Source organism: Triturus cristatus, chromosome 5_2 (assembly GCF_964204655.1).
Source record: "Triturus cristatus chromosome 5_2, aTriCri1.1, whole genome shotgun sequence".
Taxonomy (NCBI): Eukaryota; Metazoa; Chordata; class Amphibia; order Caudata; family Salamandridae; genus Triturus; species Triturus cristatus.
Window position 1 is genome coordinate 498926165 of NC_140588.1, and position 25812 is coordinate 498951976.

General features: G+C 47.1%; 1 protein-coding gene across 2 annotated transcripts in view; it reads right to left on the minus strand.

Moving 5' to 3' along the window:
• Positions 1-25812, minus strand: part of BBS9 (Bardet-Biedl syndrome 9) — a 1933935-nt gene that overhangs the window by 1765083 nt on the left and 143040 nt on the right. For both annotated transcript variants that reach the window (XM_085607489.1, XM_085607490.1), the window contains exon 5: positions 22413-22526. In XM_085607489.1, the coding sequence (XP_085463615.1) occupies positions 22413-22526 (114 nt within the window). The remainder of the gene's footprint in view (positions 1-22412; positions 22527-25812) is intronic.

The window sequence follows — 25812 nt, forward strand, 5'->3', positions numbered from 1 at the left end:
AGGTGAAAGGGGAAAATCCTGCCTGTTATCTATTTTCCCAGAGCTTGTATTACTGGACTACGACTATAGAGACTTCCTCCTTAAATGGGAACCTGAGATGTTCAGATGGATGGGCAGATACCACACTGATGGATGTTTCATAGCTGGAAGCTTATGAAAGACTATTCCTGGGATTAAGGCATCCCTCTCTTTTGGACCAGGATACCCGCTACTATGGGGTGAACATGATAATATTATCACGTCTCTTTTATCATTTTGTAGCCATTTGTGTGGTGTTTAACATGGTGTTTTTCACTTTACCACTTTGGTGTCTGCCAGGCTTCACCGATCTGATGCTCGTATATGAAACAAAATCATGTATGTATGACTGTGGGACATTGAGTACCTTTGCGACCTTGAAGAACGACATTGGTACAGCTGTGGGATAGTTAATGGCTCATGTTGCAATAATCCGAGCGTTGAATCGTACGTGGGAGGGCAAAAGATATAGAACCTATTACATTGAAAGAATTTAATAGAATACTTACCTAGGGCACTTGAAGGCATGCAGTGCACAGAGAAATGGCCCCTGCTTTTTATGTTGAACATACCTCCTTGAAGACATGCTGGGAGAAGTGCATAGGGAGAGAACTGACTGAATTGGAATGGGCCACTACCCCCCACCCCCACCATAGCACAATGGTCCAGGACATGCTATATTGTAACACACAGTCAGAGTTACATAGTGAGTTACCCCCCCCCCCCCCCCCGAGCCACCCCAAGAATTTCTGGAGCCTATACCAGGATAATATAGCGGGTAAGGTGTAAACAGGAGCGCTGAGTGATAACTCCTCCCTCTCCACGAGGGGGTGGGTCATGGGGCAATAGCAAGGCAATGTCGATCTCTTCATCAGGATGTTGACCCGAAGTATCGACCAGGTAAAAGGTAGCCGAAAGTCATCACTGGACCTTACCACAGAGTAGGTCTTCATAAATGTATCAATGTATCTTACCAGTTCACCATAGACGCGATCATTGTATAGGTCTATGCCTCTGTATACTAGCTGGCTGGAAGTTCCCCTGCATCAGACATATGTACACTGTGACTGAATTATTTTCACTGTTTATTGCATTTGTAACTGTTTGTATGTTTTTTTTTCTCTTTATTTGTCCAGAAAATTCAATAAATAAATAATAATAAAAATAATTTTAAAAACTGGAATGGGCCACTGCTCTGAGTTACCCTCGAACTGTCACAAGGATTACTTGTTTGAAATACTCACAGATAATTTTGCACTTAATATATTTGTCACATGTGAGAATAACAAAGAGGTTCCCAGAAAGCCTTAGACTCATGTCCCAGATGTCAACAGGGACAGGCTGATTTTTACCACATGGTTTGGGATTGCCAAGTGGTTCAGCCCTATACAGTCATGATAACGAGAATAATAGGTGAAAATGGTGGTAAGGCGGCTGCATTGGATTATGCTGTCTGCGTACTAGGGTTGATGAAGAGGAGAAAAACATCTAAAGAGTATTTGTCGATTTATAGGCCTGGCTTCGGATCTGGGCAAGGGAAGTATTGCTATGGGATGGGAGACGTGCTGCGCCAGGGTGTGCGAGTTGGTTGAAAGAAGTACATAAATGGTAACAAGCTAAGGATGGCACTGGGAGTATTCGTCAACAGCTAAAGCTATGAATATCAACTGGAAGACCAAGTCATTGAAAGGCTTTTATAAGGAGTTCAAGACTATATTTAAAGAGCGCGGGGGAGGAGATTGGAGGGCTCACATGGACTGTAATGAGGTGTGAAGCAGGCCAAATGCTCTCCCTTCAATGTGAATTTATGAAAAAGTTCTAGGTTGACTTTATTAGCAAGGCACAACAAGTCATGGCAGAGAATGCGGTGCCCAAGAAAGTACCCCAGCTTTGCTCTTAAGAGGTTAAGATCCAAGACGATGCTGGTACAACGGCCACATTGGATGAGGTTTGTCAATGCACTAGAGAGTATTCTCTATAGATAAGAAGGGTACACATCAGTTCCTTAGGGACCATTAAAAAATGGATACATAGCACCTAGTCTCCCCCCAGGAGGGATCTGACTATGTAATCTACACATAAACTATGGTATGTTGTGGATGCCTGCAGAGGCAGGTGTAGCACTAAGAAACTTAAATAAAAAAGACAAAGGGCCTGAGTTAAATGTTGGCGGAGAGGGGACTCAGAGTCAACGGCGACGGAGTTAGTTCACAGCCAGCATTATGGTCCACCCCCTGATTTTGATATGCGTGGACCATAGTTTGCAACAGCGAAGACTGTTCCATCTCCACCATTGATAAACTCCTCCGAGGGCGTGAGCAGATATATAGCAGTTTTTCAATGCCCATTACTGCCAGGAAAAACCTGGGAATAAGGGGCATTTGAAAGTGCTCAATGCCCCTCTCCCCATGGAAGGAAACTCACAGTGTGGGGGGCAAGGTTTTTTGTACTTTCAAATGAAAAATCCAGCTTTGGGATTTTCTTTATGAAAATAAATACATTGGGAAGATTATCGTAGGGCTCTGTATGTTGACGGAGCTGTATGACAAAATTACAATGCATTGACAGGAACCGCTTTGACGGCAGTTCCTAAAAATGCTAGAAATGTCCAGTGGACCGGCGGCCATTTCTAAATTTGGCGTCAGCAGCTTCGTAAGGGCGATGGAATAAATCACTCCATCGCCCTGGCAAAATCATGTATACTCAATGATTTACATTCCTTCTTTTTTTTTCTTTTAACTAGAAGGTCACTGATATGTGGGTTTTAGAGGTGCTTGATGGCTCTGAAAATAAGTACACCCGTACGTAGCCGAATCTGGACACTCGACTTGTATACAATATGGTAAAAAATTGAAAATGGCTTCTTTTTACCCAGGTTAAATCATAATGCATCCAATTTGTTGGCGCAGGATTATGGTGTCATACAGATAGAAATGCCATATTCTTAAAAATCAAAGGAAAGCCAAAGAAAATACAAAGCAGAATAACAAGTGAGTACATCAGTAACTCTATCACACAGCACTAGGACTTAATGTAATCCAGTCCACGGCCTGAGTTCTTTCCAGTCGGAAAACTACTGCACCTGCCCCTAAACTACAAAGAGCATTCATTGCCCAGCCTCCACCTAGATGCTAGCAACACCTCAGCATGGAGGAACGAAGGGGCACGCATTTACTCTAGCTCAGCGTTTAAAAAAGCATGACAGAACGCTTTATCCATGCCAGATTTTGAAGATATCCTTATAATGTAATTTTTACCTACAAGGCACTCGAATGAACTGAAGTGCGAATCCTGAAAATCTGCCATGGATGATGGATCCAGTTCCACGGGTCACATGCGGGGTACACACGAACTAGCCTGAGCACCCAAGCACATGTTGTCCGGCACACTACCAGATTACCAACCTTAGGCAGAGTTGTAGTTTACAACTTCTGAAATTTGTTCTGCGAACGTAAATCACTTCAAACATTACCTCTGGGCATGACTTAATGTGCATAGTGCTACGCGCTTTAGGGCCTGGTATCCCAAATATTATTTTTATTTCTATTTTGTTTTACATAACACGAACTTGTCCCTTCCGGGTTTCAGAACGTTGACATAACAATCATAGAAGCACATAGAGGTACAACAAGCGTTGTACAATGTACTGCTGTAACAGGAGTAGAAGAAGCAACTGAACTGAGAAAAGACTGACAGCTAAAACCGTACCCGTTAGCTTTGCCAATGCTTGTTGAAGTATGTGCTCTACTTAAAAAGAATTATGTCTAACTACTGCTTGTGATTTTTTAAGTCTGATTTACGAAAAAAACATACCGATAATTTGCAATAAGAAATGACGAGGACTAGAAAGCGAGCCCAGAGTGCCATCTAGTGGTCTCTTTACTATATTACATGAAGGAGAAATAGTAAAGGAAGGAACAATATTGGCACCGATGGCTGACATACACATACCTTGAAATTCGAGATGGAAACCAATTTCATTTTTTAATAAAAGTAAGGATGAGAGCATTAGTCAGGGGAAGTCATGGTGCCAAGGATTTTCTGAAGATTTTCCTTTACGAGTGCGCAGTAAAAGTTTTAGACATGTAAAGATAACTTTAAAGTAGGTTGCTTGAGAAATACATCACATTCGCCACCTGTGGTTGAGAGTGCATTGCGGGGTCACTCAACAGAATACAGGTCTTATTTCTCCATGCTAAATACACCCACTATTTTAGTATTTGATACAAAAATATAAAGTGCAACATTCATATTAGTGCTCATTGTGTCAAATCTGCTTGTATCGCACAGTGGTACAGGTTAGGAATCATAAGTCTAGGTATTTACATCAAATTGAACTTGAGGGGTTTTTCTTACTGCATAATGGCAACTGGATCAAACTGTAAAGCTGAACTGCGGCTACCGAGTGCAATGTCTGTCACCGTGCGAGCCATAGTGTTAGGGGCAGGGCCAGTAGAGAGGACCTGCCGTAAATTGTCGTATTGGTTTACCCCATGCTAGCTTGGGCCCTATACAGTGGCGTAACGAAATTTGAGAGGGCCCCCCTGCAAGATGATGGAGGGGCCCCAGCTCTGAACTTTATCAGGAACTCTCGAGTGAAAGTACTGTGCTGAAGGGGCCCCCTGCAGCACGCCCCGCGGGGGCTGCGGGGGCCTGTGTTATGCCTCTGGCGCTATAATAAAAGAGGCAGGGCGGAGCTGCACAAGTAGACACGCACTGGCCAGAGAACCTGCAACACCGTGTTCGTGTCTGTTACTCTGCCCGTGCATGCGGTGCGTGCGATCAGGCCCCAGACACATGCAAGGCCTTGTACTGCACTCCGCACCATGACTCGACATTGGCCAGTGTCATCCCCAGTGGCAGCTGCATGGCATTACCTCCTCGTCAGCCCTCACCGTCCCAGTCCTAACTACATGAGCATAGCTCCTCCCACCAGAAACTCCCAAGCAACTAAAAACCCATCCCTTACCTCCAGGCCACACCCATACCCTAAGGCAAATAACCTTGTGACCCGCCTATCCACATCCTGTTTGTTTTTTCTGCAGAATCACCAACGGGCACACTTCATCGTGGGGGGTGCTGGACCTGTGCCTTCTTTCAGGTAAGTGTGAAACGGGCTGCTCAGCGGCCGTTTAAACCTCTAAGTACCTGTTGTGGTCAAAATATATATTGCATGTACGTGTGAGTTCCTGCTTTAGCGGGACCTGAGGTTGGGGGGGTCCGGACTGCCTGGTGTAGGGTAGTGACTCCCTGCTGCGACCTCCCCTCTTCTGGGTTCGTTGCCTGCTCTAGCGGTAACACCCGGGGAAGGAGGGGAGGTGTGTTGGGTGCGGCTGGCTCTTCTGCGCGCCGGGGACGTGGCGGTTTGGCTTCTCCATGGAGGTGTGTTTAATGGGCTCGGTGCTCATCTCGTTTGGAGCCCATGTTTTCCCTTTTTGTTTCCTGCTGAGTGGTCAGAGCCTCGTGGGATCTTGTGTTTGATTTGTGCAGTGGGTGCCCGATTATTGTGGGGGCTCCGTCTGCTTACATACCGTTGGGGGTTACCATTTACCGATGCTAGGGGGGGGGCGCCCTGGTGGGGGGTTCCCTGTCATCGAGTAAGTGTTTGCTGGCTACATGGGTCATATGGTATTTTTGTGGCTCTAATCCCCTGCTCCCTGCAGCGCTGCGGGGGCATTTTGGGAGTTACTTACCTTTGTGTTCACTGGTTCCTGGGGCGGGGGCTTCTGGGTTACTTCAGGTCCTTACGGTTGGGCCCTGTTCAGTCTTTCTTTATGTAGGTTTGAAGTTGTCTCTGATTAGCCGGTTTAGAGGCCGGCCTTCGGTCCTGTTTGGGGATTGGCTGTGGGTCCGGGTGGCGTTCCCTGGTTGGCCCTTAGGGAAGTTTCATTGATTTGTCTACGGTATATCTTGGGGACTGGTTCTCTGTTCTCCTGTTCACAACATGGAGGGCAGAGGTGCGGACGTACGTGAGCTCAGCTGTGAGGATGAGGTGGTGGTCGCTGGGTCTTCCACTGCTCCTTCCATGGCGGATATACAAAGGATGATTGAGGCTGCTGTGGCGGCGGCCTTTGTAGCTCGTGAGCCCAAGGGGACTAAGAAGCAGAAATTGGATACCTCGGCAGAGGTCGATCCAGACATTGACTATGATGAGGAGGTGAAGTGTTGTTTTGTCCAGGGGGCAGACCTTCGCTGTGTTCTGCAGCATGTTCGGGACAATTTGGGGTTCCCTGGTCCCGTGGAGGGTGGAGAGTCTGAAGACTTCTTCGCAAATTACCTAAAGAAGGAGTCTGAAAGCCTCCCCATTCAAAAATCTGTGAGGAATGTGCTGGAGGGGGAGTGGAAGGATGTTGACAAGCATGCCTTTCCCCGGTTTCTGGCTAAGAGGTATCCTTTACAGGGGTACACTGAGGAATTCCCGGCCGTAGTGAGGGTGGATTCCCTGCTGGCTGGTATGGCGTCAACGAGTCTGGTGGTGTCTGAGGATGCAGTTCCTTCACATCCTGGGGACAAGCGGGTTGATGGGGCCTTGAAACAGTCCTTTGTTGCATCTAATCTTGCAGTTCGGTCGGCATCTTACACCAGCTATCTTGTTCAGTCGCGTCTAAAGGACAGTCAGGGTATTTCGGAGCAGCCCATGCAGGATGAGGATCCCTCAGAATCTATGTCCATGTTGGAACAACAGTTGCGTTTCATGGCAGATTTGTCCTTCGACTCCCTTAGCGCTGCGGCGGCTGCTGGTGCCTCTGTTGCTGCTCGGAGGCAGTTTTGGCTTAAGTCTTGGACGGCGGAAGCTGCTCAGAAGGCTGCCGTGATGAAGCTTCCCTTCACGGGCTGTAAGCTATCTGGGGAGCAATTGGAGGCTTTGATAAAGAAAACAGCTGAGGACATTGTTGGCTCTGGTCCGCTCTTCTCAGAAGGGGAAGTTTGCAGGTTATAAGCGGGCTTTTGGGCAGGCGTCTCAATTTAAGATGGCAGCCCAGCCCTTTCGGGGTAGGGGACGTGGCCGGGGTGTCCCTTCCTTCCACAAGTCCCGGGGTCAACAGGGTGGTTCCTCTTCTGCAGGTCCCTCCAAGTCGTGACTATGTGGAGAGTTCATTGGGGGTACCAGTTGGGGGTCGCCTTACCTCTTTTTTTCCTGTGTGGGAGGAGTTCGTTCAGGATCAGTGCGTCCTGCAGGTGGTCCGGCTGGGCTACAGAATAGAATTTGGAACTCCTCCGGTGGATGTGTTCAGAGCTACCCCTGTTCCCAGGTCTCAATGTGTCGAGCTCTGTTGGACGGAGTTCGGGACTTGGTTTGAAAGGGGACTGTGGTGAAGGTGCCTGTAAGTCAGCAAGGTCGGGGGGTTTACTCAATCCTATTTCTGATCCAGAAGCCAAATGGGGACTTCCGTCCTATCCTGGATCTGAAGGCTGTAAACTTGTGTATCCCTCATCGGTCCTTCAAAATGGTGACTATACAGTTGATTCTTCCCTTCCTGTCAGTGGGGGATTTCCTGGCATCTCTCGATCTCCGAGACGCCTACTTTCATGTGCTGGTGCATGCAGATTCACAGAGAATCCTGCGTTTCTGTGTGGGGGTGAATCATTACCAGTTCTAGGTATTACAGTTTGGCCGGTCTGCCTCTCCGAGGGTGTTTACTAAAGTGTTGGCACCCTTGGTGGGTTTGTTACATGCTCGGGGTAGGCAGGTGTTCCCTTACTTGGACGATTGGTTGATTTCTTGCTCTTCTTTCCTTCAGGCTCAGGCACATACCCTGGAGGTTTGCAGTCTCCTTCAACGGTTCGGGTGGATTTTGAACTTGGAGAAGTCCCGTCTTTGCCCCACTCAGGAACTTCTGTTCATTGGCGGGGGGGGGGGAGGGGGTCTGTGTTCAACACCAGGTTGGGAAAAGTCTTCCTGTCGGAGCTCCACAGACTGACTCTTATGCACGAACTGAGAAAGGTGTTGTGGGCTCAGTCTTCCACGCCTACCCAGTGGTTGCGTGTTCAAGGGCTGATGTCGGCTACTGTGATGATTGTACCTTGAGCCCGTTTGCACTTTTACCCCCTGGTGAATCATCTCCTGGGGCATTGGCATCCGACCTCTCTGAATTACGAGCTGTTGATACCAGGGGGTGTGTCCATCGCCCGGGAGTTGTCCTGGTGGCTGGTGGATCAGAATTTCTTGCAGGGCTCGCCCTTTGTGTCCCAGGAGAGGTTGGTCCTGACGACCGATGCCAGCGAACTGAGTTGGGGAGCGGTCTTGGGTCAGGAGTCGGTGCAGGGACTTTGGTCTGTGCTGGAGGCGGAAATGTTCTCGAATTGAGGGAGTTGAAGGCGGTTCAGTTGGAGTTGACTCATTTTCTGCCTCGGGTCCTCCGGAGGGATGTGATGGTGCTGTCACACAACACAGTGGTGGTGTGTTATATCAACCGCCAGGGGAGTGCGAAGGTGGCTTCCCTCAATTTGTTGGCACAACGTATCGGCCTGTGGGCGGAGTCTCACTTGTTGTCTCTGAGGGCTTTACATTTGCCGGGCATTTTAACCGCGGAGGTGGATAGCCTGAGAAGGGTGTTTCCCTCCCTCTCGGACATGTGCCTGTCGCAGGGCGTATTTGGTTGCCTGATGGCCCGGTTCGGGGTCGCAGTGGTGGACCTCTTTGCAGCCCCGGAGAACGCCTTGTGGGAGAAGTTTTGTTCTCTGGTTCGGTCAGCTGTGGTTTGGAGGGTGGATGCCCTGTCCTTCCGGTGGGTAGGGGCCTGATGTATGCCTTTCCCCCTATTGCTCTAATTCCGTGTGTCCTGCTGAAGGTCAAGCTGGATCGGGCTTCGGTGATCCTGGTGGCTCCGGTTTGGTCCAGGAGGCCTTGGTTCCCTCTGTTATTGAAGTAGGTGGTGGGGCCTTGCTGGAGGTTGCCGGTGGTCCCTTGACCCTTGTCGTTTCCCCCTATGTCTCGGGGGTGTCTGGTCCGCCTGCGTCTGGCGGGTTGGCTGTTGAGAGGATGAACCTTGCGGCCTTGTGGTGTTCTCCTTCGGTGGCTGAATTTATTCAGCTGTCCAGGCGCCCTTCGACTCTCAAGTCCTATGCCAGACATTGGGTATCTTTTCAGTCTTGGTGTACGGCGCGAGGGCGGTCTGCATTTGAGGTGGATCCGGTGCATATCTTGGAGTTTTTGGAGGACGGTTTTGACTTGGGTCTAGCTTTATCCTCCCTGAGGGCTCAGTGGGCGGCTGTTCGGGCGTTTCGGTGTTCGGTCTGTGAGCCGGTTGTTCCCCTGGTGTCCCGGTTGTTACGGAGTTGTTTCCTCCAGAAGCCTGTCGTTAGGTCCTTTGCACCTAGTTGGGATCTGCCTCTGGTTTTGGGGGCCTTGCAGGGGGCTCCCTTTGAGCCTCTGCATGAGGTCTCTTTGGGGTTTTTGACAATCAAGGTGCTTTTCCTTTTAGCTATTACCTCGGCTCAGCGGATTGGGGAGTTGGGCTCCTTGCTTTGTTTGGTCCCTTTTTTACGTTATTTTCCTGATCGGGTGGTTCTGAGGCCTTATCCTTCCTTTGTTCCCAAGATCCCTTCCTCTTTTCACTGCTCTGCGGATCTGGTTTTGCCTGTTTTCTGTCCAGGTCCTCTTTCGGAGGTTGAGGTGCGGCTGCACTGTTTGGACGTACGGAGGGCTCTGGAGATCTATTTGATGCATACTGAGCCTTTTCGTAAGGTGCAATCCCTTTTGGTGACCTTTGGGCTGGCTGGTTAGGGTCTGAACCCCACTGGGGCTACCCTCAGTCGTTGGCTGCGGTGGGCTGTGGGTGCTGCGTATGAGGTTTGTGGTGTGTTGGCTCCTGGGTCAGTTCAGGGGAGATCAACTCGGGGTGGCAGCTTCCTGGGCTTGTTTTCAAGGGGCTTCCATGGCCGAGATCTGCAGGGCTGCTACCTGGAGTTCTCCTCACACCTTTATGTCCCATTATCGTTTGGTGGTGGGGGGGGACTGATTCTGAAGGGTTTGGGGATGCTGTGTTGCGTTCTGCTCCAGTAGGGTGACTTTTTGCTGTACTTTATTAAAGTCTGTTTTTGCTACTGAGTGAAGCCGATTCTTGCTTTGGTGTCTGCTCATGTAGTTAGGACTGGGACGGGGAGGGCTGACGAGGAGGTAATGACCGGTTACTTACCGGTAATATTCATTACTCCGAGTCGTAGCCCTCCCCGTCCCAATCCAGGTTCCCATCCCTCTCTCCCTGTTCAGCTTCTTGTGCTTGGTGGTACAACATGTGGATAGGCGGGTCACATGGTTATATGCCTCAGGGTATGGGTGTGGCCTGGAGGTAAGGGATGGGTTTTTAGTTGCTTGGGAGTTTCTGGTGGGAGGAGCTATGCTCATGTAGTTAAGACTGGGACGGGGAGGGCTACGACTCGGAGTAATGAATATTACCGGTAAGTAAGCGGTCATTCCATTGCCTGCGGTGCACATGCTACGCAGTGCATGACGTGGCGCCCCCTGCTGGGCATCCACTGCCATTGCAACTCCAGGTGAGCGATAGTCCAGCAAATACTGTCCACAATGACAAGAGACTAGTATTGAGACACAATAGAAGTCCTGAATGAGCACACACTGTGAGTCTACTCATCTAACCTGGGCAGAATAAGAGCCTGCACTCATTACGAGACAGAACTGCCCATTGGTGCAGCCAGTGCTTCACATACACATGGAGTGTACCCCGCCAGCAGTGACACTCTTTGAGGTGACCCCTTGACTGGGAGAGGCATAGTCTGTCCTGTACGGCAAGGCTTGGGCAACAGGCACCCAAGGTGCACTCTCCGTAGGAGAAACAGCCCAGCGTCACTCTCCACCTGCCCAGCAGGGCTGACTGTGAGCACAGCGCCTCTTCTTCCACCACCATAGCTCAAGTGCCCTTACTCGAGCACCTTGCTGCAGAGGGTGTACCCTCATCACAGGCACCCAGGTGGAAGGACTGGGTAAAGCGCCTCAAGCTCTATTTCAAAGCAACAGATATACCAGATGAATGAAATCGTGCCCTGCTACTCCATCTGGGCAGTAAAGCCATCCATAAAATGTATAACACTATTGTAGAGGCAGCGCCTAGAACTTATGCTACACTCGTGACAGCTCTGAATGCACACTTCAAACCCATGGCCAACAAGGTGTATGAGCATTTCATATTTTGCTAGGTTCATCAGGAGCCGAAGAGTCCATTGATGGAATTCATGGCAGGCATAAGAAGCTTGCGAGCACCTGTGGTTTTAATGACATACAGGAAGAAATCAGAGCCCAGATAATCCAAGGTTGCACCTCATAGAAAATGCTCTAGCTCATCCTGCAGGAGTCGGGGAAGGCCTTAGAAGACATACTTACTCTTGGACAATCGAAGGAACTGTCCAAAGTAAGAGCCTCACACATGGAGGCAGCACTCTACAGGGCAGTCAAAAATGGCAGCGCTGTTTCTGCGCAGTCCATCCTACAGACCAGCTGACTGCCCAGCGAAAGGCCGGCGATGTAGCACCTGCAAAAAAATACAACCACTTTGTGAAGGTGTGCCTATTATCCGTGCCACAGAAGCCTAGGGAGACAGTCTACGCCCTCCACGACTCAGATAAGGCTGCAGAAAACATGGACGATGACGTCACGGAGTACACAGTACACTTGGTATTCACCATTGGAAATACCAACACGTCTCGCAAACCACTATCCCAGTGTCAACTACTCATCGGTCAGCACCCAGTCACAGCTACCATATACACAGGAGCATCGATTGACATCATGTCAGGGGAGATGTACAAGCACATGCCAGATCCACCATCCTTAATTAAGGCAAAAGTCTGAGTTTTCGCTTATAGTCAGTCTCAGCCCTTGCCTATGTTCGTGAGTTTCGAGTAACAAATCTCGCATGGGGACTCATGTACATGCACAACCTTATATGTGGCAAAAGGAAGACAGGGCATGCTAAACAGCTGCAGTGCCGCTGAGACCCTGGGACTGGTCACATTTGCCCTAGGACTACAAATTGAGACTTTTTCCCACATCCTTCCAGAGTTTGACGGCCTCTTTGAAGACATGGGATGCATGAAAGACAAGGTTATACGACTGCACATCAACACATCGATACAACCAATGCCATTACCGCATCGACCTGCATCCCAAGGATGAGAGGGAACTAGAGAAGCTGCTGAACACTGGAATAATTGAAAAGGTAACTGGCCCCACCCCAAGGGTGTCCTCCATTGTGGTGGCGAAAAAGCAAAAACAACCCGGGGATGTCCGCAAATGCATGGACATGAGGCTGCTGAACATCTCAATATGGCATGAGTGTCACCTCACCCCCACCACAGATGACCTAATTGGAGAGCTCAACAAAGCCAAATGGTTCTCCAAGGTCAACCTGCATTCCAGCCACCACCATCTGCTGTGGCACCCTGACTCGACGTACATTACTATATTTTCAACACAATTTGTACTCAGGAGGTATTGCCGGCTTAACTTTAGGATTTCATGTGCAGCAGACGTATTTCAAAACACAATCAAAGAACTCCTAGCTGGGCTACAATGCGTTGTCAACATCAGTGACTATATTCCCATCTTTACAAATTCCATCATGTAACATCACAAGCAGCTTCAGAGAATGCTGTGCAGGATCCGGAAAGCAGAGCTGACCCTCTACAGGGATAACCTGAAACAGCAGATCAGTTTCTTTGGATACACTTTCCTAGCGGCTAGTGTAGTACCTGACCCAGGCAAAGTGCAGGATGTCAGAGAAGCAACTTCCCCAAAAATGCATCAGAAGTGAGGAGTTCCCTGCGGACGGTGAACTACTGTGGCCGGTTTATCCCTGACCTGACAACCCTTGCGCAACCGCTGAGAGATCTCACAAAAGCGTCGACCCCATGGCCCTGAGGGACAAGGAGGCCAAAAGCTTTGCAACGACCAGGGATGCTCTTATGGCTGATTCAACACTGGTATACTTTGACCCGTCCAAGCCAACCACCATTGTAGTAGACACTGGTCCCAAAGGCATGAGGGCTGCCCTCACTCAGCAACAGGCCAAATAAGAGTGGGTCTCTATTGCATACACTAGCCAGTCACTGATTCCCACAGAGCGGCAATACTAAAAGAGAAAGAAGCCATTCACTGGGCCTGCTGGCACTTCCATCTGTATGTATATGGGCTTCCTTTCACAGTCGCAACAGATAATAAACCACTCATCCCCTTGTTCCAAGGCACCTCATCGAAGCCACCAGAGAGAGAGATGGAGGAGGCCAAACTGGCTGAGGAGTATGTGAGGTGTGCGGTGGAGTGGCCGTGGACACTGCCTGTGTCCCTTGACACAATCCGAGAAGTAACAGTCCAGGATGAGTGCTTGCAGCTTACTCTAGAGGCTGGGCAGTCTGGAAGATGGAACTCCCTCAAAGAGCACTGAGCACAGCACAATCCAGACGCCCAAACGATATTGGGGTCGCTCCATCAAATATGTCATAGGTTAGTGACGGATGCAGAAGGTTGCCTTCTGTGGGGACATAGAAAATTAACTCCCACCAGCCTCACCATGCAGGTAGTTCAGCTTGCTCACAACAGACACCAAGGCATGGTGAAAACAAAGAACCACCTCAGGAACAAGGTTTGGTTCCCACTCACGGATGACATGGTCAATACCTTGGTGCGCTCTGGTCAGTGGTGCCAAGTTATGAGATCACCAGAGACACCACCTTCTGTAATCACTGAACGAGGAACCTGACAACCATGGGTGTGTGCCTGGACGGCAATACATGCTTGTTCTAAGTAGCAGAAATCGTGGAATCTCAGACAGCTGTGGAAATCCTTCACAAGCCTGAGAAGATGATGACTATACATGGGCTGCTGCAGGAACCTTGGTCAGAAAACGGTCTGCTGCTCAAGGGGCAAAGGTTTGTGGCATACCTGCAGTTGTGGAGAATCAAACAAGCAGATAACGCTGATGTTGCCTCAGGCCAATGGAGAAGTTGGACGTTTTATTCAAACCCTCGATAAGGTCATTCGTGTAGCGTATGCAAACCAGCAACCCCTTGAATGAACAATACACGTTTATATGTGGGAGTGCAGGCAAACACACCACTCCACCACTAGACAGGCCCCAGGACATGCCAGCATGAGGCAAGTGATAAAGGACACCATCCCGCGTCACGCAGAGTGGAGTCAACCTTCCATTGACAATGCTGTGGTGCTGACAAAACGGAGAAGCGACAACCAGAAGGAGAGTGCTTAATGAGGGGCCCGGCTGTCAAACCTGCACCCAGGCAATGCTGTCTTTGTGAAGGATCGATACCCTGGCAGCAAATTTAGGTTACCCTTTGAATATTAGCCTTGGGTTGTCACGAAGAGCCAGGGATCCATGGTGATTGCCTAATGTAATGTAGAATCAGTCATGCGGAAAATGTAATTCTTCAAACCCGCCTGGGGTGACCTGCATGGGAGAGGAGTGAGCCCCGAGAGCGAGCCCACTGATGGGAATGCAGTTTGAACTCAACCCCAGAATTGTGCGACTGGTTGACAAAGAAACAAAGACCCCTAGTGATAATTGCGACCTCACTACCCCTAGCCAGGACGGACATCCTGAGTTGTCCCCCAGCTCTCAAAGACTCTCCAGCAGTACACCTCTAAGTGAGAGGAATGATCTTACGAGATATCACCTCTGGTATAATCCCCCACCATCATCCCGGCGTAAATACTGCCTGATGTGACTGAACTGTAATTTGGTGGTGGGGAGGCATGAAGTTTGCATTATTAGCATGGTTTGATTAAGGTTAATATGAGTGGGGACAAATAACATTAGCAGGGGAGGGCAGATAGAGGCCCCACCGTAATTTGTTTCACAGAGGAAGCTCAACCTCTTACATGGCACCGATACTTGGAAATTTGGCAGTGTATAAAAGTCGAGGTTATTTGATAAGGGTGAAGACATCAAACTAAAGATGTTTTTCTAGACAAAGCATAATGCTTTGAATTTTATATGGTGCAGAACAGGAAGCCAAAGAAGGACGCCCTGTGTTGATAAGATGGGGTTAATATTTCTTAGCTTTTGTATGGTTTCAGCTGCGGTGTCCTGGAAAAACTAATGGTACAGCGAGGTTCTAGGAAGCCCAGATATCCACCGTAAAGAAGTCAAGCCGTGATGAAATATAGGCAGCAACAATCGACATCTGGTGTGTGAATCAGCTAGAGGGGACAATTCAGGACCTCCAAACAGGTAATGAAGGGCTAAGTTAATCAGCTATGAGAATGGTGGGATAATAAATGAAAAAAAGGATGGAAATCAAAATAAACCCCGGCAAAAAAAAGTTTAAACCAGCCCCCACTGCATGAGGCCACTACTAAAACGAAGCCATATGGGCATGGTTGGGTCATGAAACCTCCTCAGGCTCAGAAAGCAAGCCCCTAGACCGAAAGGGCCTAGACACGCTTGTAAATTTGAGAGTCGATGGGTGCAGTGCGTGGGATGGGGAAGTGTGAATATTTCCCTGAATTGTAGGCAAGTGTGAGAAGTTTAGTTTTTAATTGTCTTCTGAACCGCATGTAGTATGGTTCAGCACTCAGGTTTAGGTAATCCACCACCTAGGACCCGAACACCAAACGATATGCCACCATGTGTCTTAAATCTGGAGCTTAACTGGATTGTGTTTCCACTCATTGTGTATAGATTCAGATTGAAGCATAGTGCAAGATAAGAGAGCATAGATTATTTGTCCTTTCCCCCAGTAGGCTTTCTATGTAGTATAAAAGACCATGAACAGGATTTCTGTAACCACCAGCAGCCAATGGAGTAGAGATAACCAACGTTTTGGACATATGCAAACAACCAGAGCCCATTGACTTATTGTCCACTGTCTGCTTCTCCTATTAGGCCCTACCATTATAAGTGAGAGAGGCCACATATGGTACATGAGGTGAGTTATGGATGCAAAGTGGGCCCTGATAAAACAAGGGGACATAATGAAGTTACAGTACCAGAGTAACAAGGCAGGAGATTTCCTTGACTCCTTCTACCAGCTGCTTCCTCGCGTTGGCAGCACTCTGGAACCAATAAGATGCAATGGCCTGTTCACAGCAATAGTGCAAATCTGTTGACTCACACCCCTGCTTTAAAAAAAGCTGTGAACAGTGATGGTGGACTCACTTTTCAAATCAGAATTATAAAAATGATTGAGAAGGCCCAGCGTAGCTTTTAGATGGGTCCTAATTGACCCCAACTGAGAATTCAACACTTGTTCAATGCATGTATGTATATGGTACTACTATAGCGGAAACCTAGCCAAACAGCAGTGGAGATGTACAAGGTCAAAGACAAGCATAAAGTCAACAAGTAATAGGAGAGGATTCTAGGAGGTGGATGGACGATGCATTATGTAATGTAGTGCTCAAAGACTTGTACAGCTCTGCACTTCAACTTCAAACAAGCGATCACAACTAGCACATTTCACTGGAAATTCAAGCTAGATGAGCAAGTTATTTTAAAAGACTGTCATGCACTGTTTTCTAGCGTAAAAGAAAAAATAGAACTATAACCTTGGTTGGGGAAAACCTTGAGGGATACAGCACCGTAAAGGGATGAGGTGAAATAGCTCAGGAGGTTAAATGCCTGTTGCACTGCCATACTCTGCACATGCATGGTTTCTCCCAACGTCCCAGTACAGCAGAATGTGGTCCCACTACTTTTTCTCCCCTACTTCCAATGCAGACGTCCGCCAGATGAATGCTACACTCCCACCGCGTCCTCCCCTCTAGCCGACCGGCCTGCGCTCTTTTCCCACACTTTCTTTTACTATTGGTCACTATATAAGTCAATGAAATATTATAGATTTCAATTTCCGTCTTCTATATTTAAACATGGGGTGTGTGTGTGCATGTGCGTGTGTGTGTGTATATATGCGTATATATGTATATATCAATCACTTGCTAAAGCTAACTTTGCTGCATGACAATGGCAAGTAATAGGTGCAACCATCTGAGGATACATTAGTGGACTTCACCTCCCAGCAGGCAACGTGAATCTACTCATTTGAGGCGTCCAATCAGGACTCACGATATGGTGTAAATGCAAGGGAAGGTGTTGCCGCATTTGCGCTCTGGACTGCAATTACCCTTTGAAAAAGAGAATCACTCGAAACGCGTCAGGGTTGTGGACCGCTGCTTTTAATTTCTGGACTAACGTGACTGCTGTACCTAATAATGCGAATGGGGTAAGCTCTTTTGTGCCCGAGTGCTGCCTAATTTGTTGGACATTCCCCACGGAGCATAATCTATGTGCGGCCGTACTGCCGCAGGGCTAGCACCACTCCAGAAAATGGGGGCCACGGGGCTCCTAATTATGAGGGGCTTCACATGTGGGTCACAATCGATGGATTTAAGCAGTCACGCATGCCGGGGCTCATGTGGAGCCGTACACAAGCAGAGAATTGTGAGCGCAACCATCTGAGGATACATTAGTGGACTTCACCTCCCATCAGGCACGATATAATTTCCTATTAATCTTAACACATATTCTTTCTTGAGGATCAGAAGGGTAAAAGTAACTTGTAGAGTCATTCTTGGACTTTCAATTGTTCATTGATTTGATCTGAGGCGGTCTTTTCGGTTTGTGGCTGATATGTAATTCTCATGATGTGTTCCTTGTTGGATGGGACCTTGGGATCTGCTGAGCTTACTTTTATAGTGGGGTGATCGCTGTGTGGGTTAGATGGTCATATGATCTGCCCCAAAAGAATACACTGATAAGAGAAGAGGCCAGCAAGGAGCAAGAAAGTTGAGCTAGGCTGCACATGACAGTGAAGCCTCTATTTTGGTGGATTCCTCCAGCCCATTGGCCGGGTGCATCAGCTGGATGGTATTATGGGGGAAGAACAGACAAAGTAATAAACAGCGAAAGACTAGGCAACCTTGATGGCTGTCTCTTAGATGCTGCAGACATTTGATTTGAAAAGGGACGGGAGACTCTTACAATCCTGCCCTGATGCGTTGCGTTCAACTATCAGAATTTTCAGTTCCGTTTTACTGGAATAGCATGCAGAGTTCATTTGTTGAGTTTCATGCTACATTGCTATGATTTGCAAAGTTCTTTCTGAACTCTCGGCCTCTGTAAGAGGTGTATTTGGCAGTGAAAGACTCATGATGACACATATCCGAACTTGCGCTTAAATAGACAGAAATTGTGATAATGACGGGGCATCATTCTCGTTTTAATGAGCGTGTGGTCTCCTACTGGGAGTCAAGGAAAGGCACGGGAACAAATGGTCCCAAAAATTAGCTGTGGGAAGTAAACACATGCATTCATCCACCGTTGAAACTATTCTCGCCAACAGTCTAAAGGAACCTTTTTTTTTTTTAAACAAGGCCAGTATGGATACAACATATAGTACTATATTTTGCACCATTTTTGTAAACCACGAACATTTGAGATAGTATTTTAACAAACATGCTATAGTCATACAAATAACAATGTATGCGTAAGTATGGGCTCAAAACCACCAAACAATACTATTAAGTTTTAGCGTCTGGCTGCACAGCGGCTTTAGCCACGCTAATGAGTCCTATACAGTTCAAATCAAGGCCCGTCATATCGCGGAAAGGAATCTGCTAGCGGCTAGCCTCTTCTCATTATGTAGAGCTCGGTCATTTTCAGCTTCATAACATACAATGCATGATGTTCTGATGCCATCATGTGGCCACTTTTGAGATTGCAAGCATGGGTATAAACACACTGGCATGTTAATGCTCGATTAATAACCGAAAATAATGTCCTTTCACAGCAAGTGTTGCTAGTCCCTCAAAGATGCGCGCGGCGTTTCCTTTATCCTGAAAGGATGAAAGCCTGGTTGGTATTTAAACCTATCATTCTGTAGTTACACCGATCTTTGCAGAAGAAGGCTTAATTAACCAAGCGATACATTCTGAAGCTGAATACAAGCTCACCCACATAACTGTCTTCAAAGTATCCCCGATTTGAGATTAGGTATAGCCGATGCCCACATAATCAGCCTTTTTTTTAATGCCAGTAAACAGAGAAAGATGGTTGACTGGGAATGAGAGGAGACTCAGAGAGGAGAACATAAATGTTACAATCCTAACTTCGTTTTGCCAGTCTGTGCTTTTATAAAGACTGTTTCATGAATGTTGAGTCACAAATATAGCTATGTGAAAAACTATCCAAATAAAACGCTACAAATTCAAGAAAAAAAAATGTAGCACGTACTGTCTCATTTCACTCAAACACAGCTATTTATATATGGTTAAAAAAAACTCAGGTCTTTTTCAATCTATATTAACATCAAAGGCAGCCATGGAGCACCTCCTTGAACCGTGCAACCCTGCAGCATCCATTTTAGGACACCCTCACTCCTTACTTCTCACCCCTACTACTCATCTCTATTTCTCATCCATCAGCCCTACCTCTCATCCATCACCCCTACTTCTCTTCCCTAGTTCTTGCCAATCATTTCTACGTCTCGTCCCTACTTCTTTTCCATCATCCCTACTTCTCATCACTGCTTCTTATCCACCATCCCTACTTCTCATCTATCATCCCTACTGCTCTTCCATCTTCCCTACTTTTCATCCCTGCTTCTCATCCCTAATCATGTCTCATCCTTCATCAGTGCTTCTCATGAAGAGAGAGCGATAAGGTTCATCAGGAAACCTTTTCATGTTTGTGTTTCATATGTAACACTTCTGTCCAGGCCTTGTTCTTCCTGGTTCCATACACAACTGAAACCCAGCCTCTGAAATCTGCAAACTGCAAGGAAAGAAAAAATGCAGCTCTCAATGAAGATAGTCTCAGACTAAGACATGTTCTTTTTCACAAATAAAATTGAAACCAGAAAAGGTTTCTGATTAACTGTATTGCACTGTCTCCAAGTGTTGATTTATGGCCCAAGCCAGGAGGACTCTTGTCTTCCCCAAACCATCAGAGCTTTCTGCAGAAGTCTGTATAAATAGATAATCACTTAAATAAAATGAAATGATATACAGCCTTGGATTCACTGGAAGCAAACTGTACAGTATGCAATCAGAAGGCTGTTTCTTCAGTGGCTAGACCAATAAAATGCAGCCCTCTCTCTTAACTCTGATGGGCTGTTGCCAACCTATCAGATTGGTAAATGTGTTGGTATAACATTGGGATGAAGAATAAGAAGTAGGGATGATGGATGAAGTAGGGATGATGGATGAAGTATGGGAAGTAGGGATGAGACATATGGATGATGGATGAGAAGTAGGGATGAGCAGCATGGACGGTGGATGAGAAGTAAGGAAGGGGGATGAGAAGTAGGGATGATGAATAATGCTTGAGACATATGTAAAAAGGATGGGAAGTAGGGATGATGGATGAGAAGTAGGCATGATGTATGATGGATGAGAGGTAGGGATGATAGATGAGAAGTATGGATTACGGATGAGAAATAGGTATGATGGAGGAGAAGTAGGGATGAGAAGTAGGGGTGATAGATGAGAAGTAAGAATGAGAAGTAGGAGTGATAGATAAGAAGTATGGATAAGAAATATGGATGAGAAGTAAGGATGATGGGTGAGAAGCAGGGATTATGGATGAGAAGTGGGGATGAGTAGTAAGAACAATGGAAGAGAAGTAGGAATGATGGATGATAAAATGGGATGAAAAGTAAGAATGATGGATGAGTAGTAGGGATGAGAAGTAGGGATGATGGATGAGGAGTAGAAATGATGGATGAGGAGTAAGGATGATGGATGAGAAGTACAGATGATGGATAAGAAGTAGGGATGATGGATGAGAAGGGGGGATGATGGCTGAGAAGGGGGATGATGGATGAGAAGGGGGGTTATGGATGAGAAGGGGGGGGTGATGGATGAGAAGGGGGGATGATAGATGAGAATCAAGAATGATGGATGAGACGTAGGGTTGAAAAGCAGGTATGGGAAGTAAGAATGATGGATGAGTAGTAGGGATGAGAAGAAGGAATGATGGATGAGAAATAGGAATGAGAAGCAGGGATGATGGAAAAGAACTAGGGATGATGGAGGAGAAGTAGGAATGATGGAAGAGAAGTAGGGAGGATGGAAGAGAAGTAGGGAGGATGAATGAGAAGTAGGTAGGATGAATGAGAAGTAGGTAGGATGAATGAGTAGTAGGGATGATGAATGAGAAGTAGGGATGATGAATGAGAAGTAGGTATGATGAGTGAGAAGTAGGGCTGGTAAGCAGGGAGGATGGCAAAGAATTGGGGATGATGAATGGGAAGTGGAATGATGGATGACAAGTAGGGATGAGAAGCAGAGATCACGGATGAGATGTCGGGATGATGGATAAGATTTAAGGATAAGGAGCAGGCATGATGGGTAAGAAACAGGGATGAGAAGTAGGGATGATGAATGAGAAATAGGGATGAGAAGTAGGGATGAGGAGGGAGGAATCGTAATGTCCTCAAATGGATGCTCTACAACAAACATGTCAGCTTTAAGCTTACTCAATCAGGAAGTGGGAAAATCCACAGCAGTCTACCCCCATGCGATTCCCCAATCCTTTGTTTTCCCCCTCCGATCTTCCTACACCCTTGGACACAGAGCCCGACTAACACAGAAAGTGTAAGGATAAAGAAGGTGCAACACCAGGGAGTGTCCGCAACATAAATTAAAAGGTCTTCGATGAAAGAGTCGAATAACAATCGAAGCAACACGCACATAGCAACAGTGTTTCAGTTTTCTTTAGCAACAGCTGCAACACATCTTCAAGAGCACATAGCTTGTTCTCTACTCTGAGAACAAATACAGAAAGAAAGCTCCACAAAGCGCATGCCATCACTGCATTCAATACAAAAGAACACATAACACCCTGACTTAACACAAATTGAAGGGACAAACAACAAGTGTGTATTTCAATGAATATCATTATATAATATCACTAAAGCATGAAGAATTGTGTGATTATATACTAAACCATTGCTGTGAGTCTGGAGATAACCCCTTGTATTTTAAAGTATTTGCAGTACGGATGATTTGATTTCCAATTCTGACATGCAATTGAAGGGATTGAACATAACATTTTGGTAAATCTGTTCATTGCCTCAATACAGTCGAAGTTGCTCGACTGTTAGGAAACTGTACCCAACCCCACATGAAACGGTCCAAAACGTAACTGCCTATTTGTACAAGAAACCACCATTACAGCCAGAAGATCTACACCTCAAAAAACAAATAAAACAACAACTCTGCAGTTAGGCCCCAGAACCATCATTAAAAAAAACAGCCTTTAACTGCACAGCTGCACCTCACCCATGGGCGAGGGTCATGGGCTCCAACGGTCTAATCCGTGGGTCAAGTCCTATCCAATGCAACTTTTATGTTCATATACAAGTTACTGCATTCGAAATGTAGATCATCTAACTACTTCACAGAACACAGAAACACATTTTACCTTTTACACCACCGAATGGTCCAAACGTCATGTTGCATGAAGTGCGCTGCAGGTTGTGTTCATACATGAGTTTAATCTGATGCTGATTGCCATGTTCTACATTACCCAGTGTTCCTTTAATGAAATAAAAACACAAAAAGGGAGATAAGTCTTTGGGCAGGCCTGACCCATTTATTTGTCAAGATTTTTATATTTTTGCAATCCATAACAACATGTGAAAATACACACATTAATGTAATATTTTACTTGCTTCAAAAAAACATATCCAGATGCTACTGAAATGCAGATTCCGGAAGAACAGAAGACCCCAACTGCTTTTGCTACCATCGTATGACACCAATGTATCATATACATTTTTGAAAGTGTATGGAAATAAATCTAAAAGCGTTTCTGTACTAGGCTTTCATTTGCACATGTGATGTTCACATGTTACCTTTTCAGCCTTGGTAAAACTATCTGAAATACTCGGGAAAATAAGCAAACAGAACTGTGACACCTCATTATCATGGTAGTTTTGGATTAAGGACGCTGGCGGGGATTGTAGGAAGGTAGTATCCTTCTGTATAGTTTCCCCCACTTTTTTCCTAGTGCTATGCTGGTTTTTGACTAGTCAGACTGGGATCCTGCTAATCAGGACCCCAGTCTTTCTGCTTTCTCCCTAAATTGTTGTGTTCAGTACTTGGGTACATCCCAGATTGGATACTGGGGTACCCTTGTCAGTCCCTAGTATACGGTACCCATATACCCAGGGTATAGGTGCCCCAGAGATCTCCCATTGGCAGCAGCATGTATTATGTCACCCAGGAGAAACCATTCAAAATGGAACTACAGGCCTGCCATTGCGGCCTGTGTAAGTTTGTGCATGCTCCACTTACTAAAGATATAGCTTTACTATATCTAAGGATCACTGCACTTAAAACCTATAAGTCACCTCTATACCAGGCCTTTACTATCCTAAATGTAACATAAAACAATGTCTCAACTGGATGGTTATTTGGAAAGGACAATTTACCATTTCCTGGTCCCGCGCCACCGGCAATTTTGCCCCTACGCGCTTGTTTTTCCCGGCTTTGCTATTGGATCCTCCTGCGTACTCTATGAAAATTAAGGAATACCTCCTATTAGACGCTCTACCTACTGCCTTGCTACTAGAAGCACTACTACCTACATTTATAACCTATTGTCCTGATGATGATCTGAAATCATACAGGTTGAAACTCCGTCGACTACACAGCCAAGAACTCAGGCGCTCTTGTGGTCAATTCAATTACCTAAATACTCTTGTACAAATAACTTGTATAAAGTTTTGCATTCCTTTTGACCACTTTTAAAACTTCTTCCAATTCGCCGTTCACGCTGTTCTGTTGCACTCTTGTGCCACTGCGCCGTTCACTTCTCACCAGCACGTCCAGTGCCCACTTTGTGTGTATTATGGTCATTGTATAAATGTATATACTGTAGTGCTTCTCAACTACTTACCAAAATACATAAAAAATGTTTTGATTTCCTTTACCTTTCCCGGCTTTGTGGTCTCCCTTTTCTTGTTTCCCGCCCTACATGTGATTGAATTCACTATTTGTAAATTGTCCTTTCCAAATAACCATCCAGTTGAGACATTGTTTTATGTTACATATCATGCCCGGTCTCATCTGGGTTAATGGGCTGTACTCCTGTTAATTGTTATTTTACTATCCTAAAGGCAGGATGCTTGCTTCTAAGTGAGAGGGTGCCCCTGCTTGAGCAGGACACCCCTGCAGCCTAAGGAGTCCGTTTTCCCGGGATGTCAGTATATAGAGGGGCATAGCGGATTCGCGCGATGACCATCTCAAAAACAGCTGCAATGAATCCCATCATGTTTGGTTTAAAACATGTTGGATTCATACCCCCACGCCGTAAACTGTGTGGGAGGTACGATTCCAAGCACTGGAAGAGCCTTCCGTCAGGCTCTCAGTGTTCCCAGTACCAGCCTTCTAGTCCCGGAAAGCACAATATGGTTGCTGCTGAGCAGAGACCCATTTCTGCCCTCCAGCTGCTGAGCCAAGCTCGAGCAGGGGAAGGCAGAACAATAGGCATCCTGTCACAGGGAGGTGTGACCACCTCCCAGACAGGATTTAGTGTATTAGGGCTGGGTGGGTGCACTTGCAAGCGCCTGAAAGTCTGCATGAGGGGCCCATTTGGTGTCCCTGTGCATCGTCCAGTTCAAACCAGTCCTGGGAACCGTTGGCTCCCGCTCTTGCGCGAAACTGGACAAAGGACATGGGAGTAACCTCCCCCCTGTTCAGACCCTCCCCTGGGAGGGTCCCCTGAATCTTCCCAACCCTTTCCTCAGGGTACTTAAGGGCTTACCTGGGTGTAGGTCCCTAGTTTCGTCATAGGATACGATTCAGAACTGAAACCACTGCACTTCTACCGTCTGAGGGTTCTGGACTTCGCTGGACTTCGTTTGGGCCTGACTTCGTATCCCTTCCAGTCTGCTGCATTATCTGTGCCTATGTCAGGAACCTTCCAAGGCCTGTGAAGCATCAAGGATAACCAAAGTAATCTCCCTTGGAGTGAAGGAGTCACTCCCCTGCATTCGCAGACACCGCAACGAAGATGACCGTTTTGCCGATACCGAGCTCCTCTGGTCTCCGAGGGATCTGCAACATAGGTGGTGGTTTTTCTCATCTCCAGAGGCCTGCTCTACCCTCTTACCAAGTTTGAGGGCCAGTAGTCCTTGTGGGGGTTGCAATAACCGAAACCCTGGGTACCGTGTCCCCTTTGCAGTTGCAAAGGCTTGTTGCCATCTTTGCAAGAAGATCTTCTGGCTTCAAGTAGCCCCCCCCCTCAAGCTATTCCAGTGACCAGAATCTTCGGCCACACCGCATCGTGGCCTGCATCTTTTGGTGAGCTGCTTGAGGTCCTCTCGCGACTCCTGTGCCTTTGGCCTGTAGGTCCATTTGAGGGTCACTTTTGTTTTCCTTGAGCTCCCCTGATTGCTTGGGGCCTGCCTGGACTCCCCTGCTTGTGGTGAGTCTCCTGGATCTAGCTGGTCCAACCGTGCACTTTCTTGACTTCCTGCATGGGTTGCATTTGCCAAGGCTTGCTGGTGCTCCCGCCGGACTCCGACCCCTTAGCACTCGACATCTTTCGTGGGACAGCTCGCATCCGGGTCCTGGCCGTACTCAGCGTCGCCTGTTCCTCGCAGCTGCAGAGTCAAGGTCACCGTCATCTATCCTGAAGCATCCGACATCAGAGGGCATCCGTCTTCCAAGTCTCCTGGTCACTCCTGAGTGACATAGATTCTGTCCCCTCTGCTTTCAGGTACTCCTCTTCAAAAAACCACGTTTGGATTCCTCCGGATACTTTCTCCTCTTCCAGCAGTGCCACTTTCCTGAAGTCCTCCATACCGTTCAACGTC